Source organism: Saprolegnia parasitica, assembly GCF_000151545.1.
Source record: "Saprolegnia parasitica CBS 223.65 unplaced genomic scaffold supercont2.484, whole genome shotgun sequence".
NCBI classification, from domain to species: domain Eukaryota; phylum Oomycota; class Saprolegniomycetes; order Saprolegniales; family Saprolegniaceae; genus Saprolegnia; species Saprolegnia parasitica.
The window spans coordinates 4,107-6,941 of record NW_012156878.1 but is presented as its reverse complement, the minus strand read 5'-3'; the positions used below and the strand labels follow the sequence as shown (position 1 = coordinate 6,941).

Sequence of the window (2,835 nt, the reverse complement as noted above, 5' to 3'; positions counted from 1 at the left end):
CGAGGGCTGGCAAGGCCGTGAACGCGGCGGTCGAGCCCGAGACCGTCAAGGCCGCACCGCCTCCGCTCACGTAGTAGGCGCCAGACGCCGTCGCGCAATAGTCGATGGCTTCGCCACGGCGGGTGTTGGCGGTCACGAACCCCCGTGGTCAAGATGGCGGGGGGTCGTCTGCAAACACTGCGTTGCGACGACCTCGGGCAGCCGCACCGGGCCTGGGTTGGTGGTGTACTGGCACGCGACAAAGTTACCGAGCTCGTGGATGCCACCCAATGTGAGTGCGGGAATCACATTTTGATAGCCAGGTTCGTTGGCGCGGTGGCACGCAATGCTAGAAAAGACCTTGTTGGGCAGTGCGTGGAACACCGCGCTGAAGACAGGACCGGCGTCGTTGGCGACCACCGAACCGTCTTTGATCAAGATCCGACGTGTCAAGTACGACTCGCCCTCATGGTCGAACACGCGCAGCTGGATCCACGACTTGGTCGCGTCGAGCGCATCGGGATCAGCTGCTGCCAGCGTGGCCATCGCAATGATGTTGAAGGTCTCGTAGATCGGGTAGCCCGCGGCTTCATACAACGGGTCCACACCCACCTTGCAGCTGCGCTTGCTGCAGTCCGGTCCTTCAAACCCCGGGTCGCACACGCACTGGAAGCCCGCGTCGGCGTCCCACAACGTGTACGCTGTCTTGACGTTGTCTTTGGGGTTGCCCGTGATGCTGAGCGACCGGTCGCCGTTGGCTGCGACCTGCGCCATGGACTTGCACACGCCGCGGTTGTTGCAGGCGTTGGGACACTTGGCGCGCTGGCACGCCGAGCCCTCGTAGCCTGGGTAGCAGATGCAGAGGCCGGTCACGCGGTCGCAAATGCCTTCGTTGGAGCACTCCATGTAAAAGTGGGCTTCGTCGATGGCGGCCGTGGCCTTGGTCCACTCGTACGTGCCGCCAGGGTACATTTGCGAGTTCAAGAGGATCGTGCCAGGCGAATTCATGACGCGGTCCATGTTGATGTCGCCTTTGGGCGTGTCGACGTGGGCGAAGCCAAACGGGCAGATGCGCTGCGCGCAGTCGTTGCCCATAAAGTTCTTGAAGCACGTGCACATGTCGCGCGGGCCGCAGACGCCGTTGCCGGAGCAGCCGCCGGGGCACTCGGCCGACGCCATCGAGGCCATGGCCGCGACGAGCAGTAGTAGCTTCATGGGCAAGGTCATCGACGTTCGATGGTATGGTACGCGTCGCTTGAAAAGATCGCACCTGTTCGTTGTAGTCTCTTGCGTCAGTCTGAGACGGAAGCGTGCGCGTCGACAAGCTGATACTGCTCATGGGCGCCTACCGAGCCAGCATCGTCGCTATCACGCGGTGCCAGTCCATGGTCCGAGCGGAGCCAAAGTGGAGCCGAGGTATATCCGACACGTACCTCGGCGTCATGTCGCCGATCTCATCTTTCGTGGAAGATTTTCGTTCTGTACACGGTATACACTGTATTTTCGCCCAGGATTCGGCTTAGAACGCGAGGATGTTTTGCGTGTCGCAGTTGTCGTTGGTGTAGCCCTTGAAGCACTGGCAAAGGCCGGTGGCAAAGTCGCAGAGACCGCGGCCCGAGCACTGCGAGACGTACGTGTACGTGCCCGGCGCCGGCACCGTCGGTGTCGTGAGGATGTAAAACGAATCCAAGGCAGACACATCCCCCCCGATTGAGGACCTGCCACCAAACTTGCGGTCGACCGTAATAACTGCCGGTGCGGCCACTATCGCTGGCGCGGCTTCTCTGTACGCCGGGGCTACACCGGCAGCCACCGCTGCCACCGCCGCTATCTTTGGCGTGATGGACCGGACGTAGTAGATGGCGTTTTCGAACATGATCTTGCTCCCGACAACGACAGTGGGAATCGCAGTGGGATCATCGCACGAGAACGAGTCGGAGCCGACGGTCCAGGAGCTGATCTGGCACGCGTCGGCGGCGACCGTGACGCCCGACGCGTAATACACCGTCGCTCCGGCCGAGATCGCCGATGCCGTCGCTGTCGGCAGTGCCCACGCGGTCGTCAGCGTCGTAGTCGTCGGCACGGCGAGCGCAATCAAGAGCTGGTCCTTGATTTTGATAAGAGTCTGTGCGTTTGGGATAGCGGCCGTGGTGCCCGTGACCACAATCGTCGTCAAGTCCGCCCCAGAGGCATAGTAGGCGGCAGAAGCCGTCGCGCAAAAGTCGATGGCTTCGCCGCGGCGAATGTCAGCTGTCACATAAGTGCGGAACGTAGTACGGGTGACACCGCTATTGTCCACAAACGCCGACGCGACAACCTCGGGCAAGCGATGCGGGCCCGGGTTATCGGTGTATTGGCACGTCACGTAGAAACCGTCTTCGGCAGTGATGTCGGTCGGGGCCACATCGACGACCTTCGAGGTGCACGAGATGCTACTAATGACCTTGTTGGGCAACGCCTGGAACGCTTTCGTGAATGTGGTTCCACCCACGTTCGCCGTGTCACTCGAGACCGGAATCCGAGGCGTTAAGTACGACTCGCCCTCATGGTCGAACACGCGCAGCTGGATCCACGACTTGGTCGCGTCGAGCGTATCGGGATCAGCTGCTGCCAGCGTGGCCATCGCAATGATGTTGAAGGTCTCGTAGATCGGGTAGCCCGCGGCTTCATACAACGGGTCCACGCCCACCTTGCAGCTGCGCTTGCTGCAGTCCGGTCCTTCAAACCCCGGGTCGCACACGCACTGGAAGCCCGCGTCGGCGTCCCACAACGTGTACGCTGTCTTGACGTTGTCTTTGGGGTTGCCCGTGATGCTGAGCGACCGGTCGCCGTTGGCTGCGACCTGCGCCATGGACT

The 2,835-nt window shown here is 61.8% G+C and overlaps 2 protein-coding genes across 2 annotated transcripts; both read right to left on the bottom strand.

The window, feature by feature from the left end:
- Positions 1 to 140: 140 nt before the first annotated feature.
- SPRG_17149 (hypothetical protein) lies at positions 141 to 1,206 on the bottom strand (the record flags this gene model as incomplete). The annotated part of the gene is made up of 1 exon (XM_012356491.1): positions 141 to 1,206. A coding segment is annotated over one exon (1,066 nt), but the record flags the coding sequence as incomplete, so codon positions are not given.
- A 250-nt stretch (positions 1,207 to 1,456) lies between these two features.
- SPRG_17148 (hypothetical protein) lies at positions 1,457 to 2,830 on the bottom strand (the record flags this gene model as incomplete). The annotated part of the gene is made up of 1 exon (XM_012356490.1): positions 1,457 to 2,830. The coding sequence occupies one exon, from the start codon at positions 2,828 to 2,830 to the stop codon at positions 1,499 to 1,501; it is 1,332 nt and encodes a 443-aa protein (XP_012211880.1). The 3' UTR covers positions 1,457 to 1,498.
- Between the last annotated feature and the right edge of the window lie 5 nt (positions 2,831 to 2,835).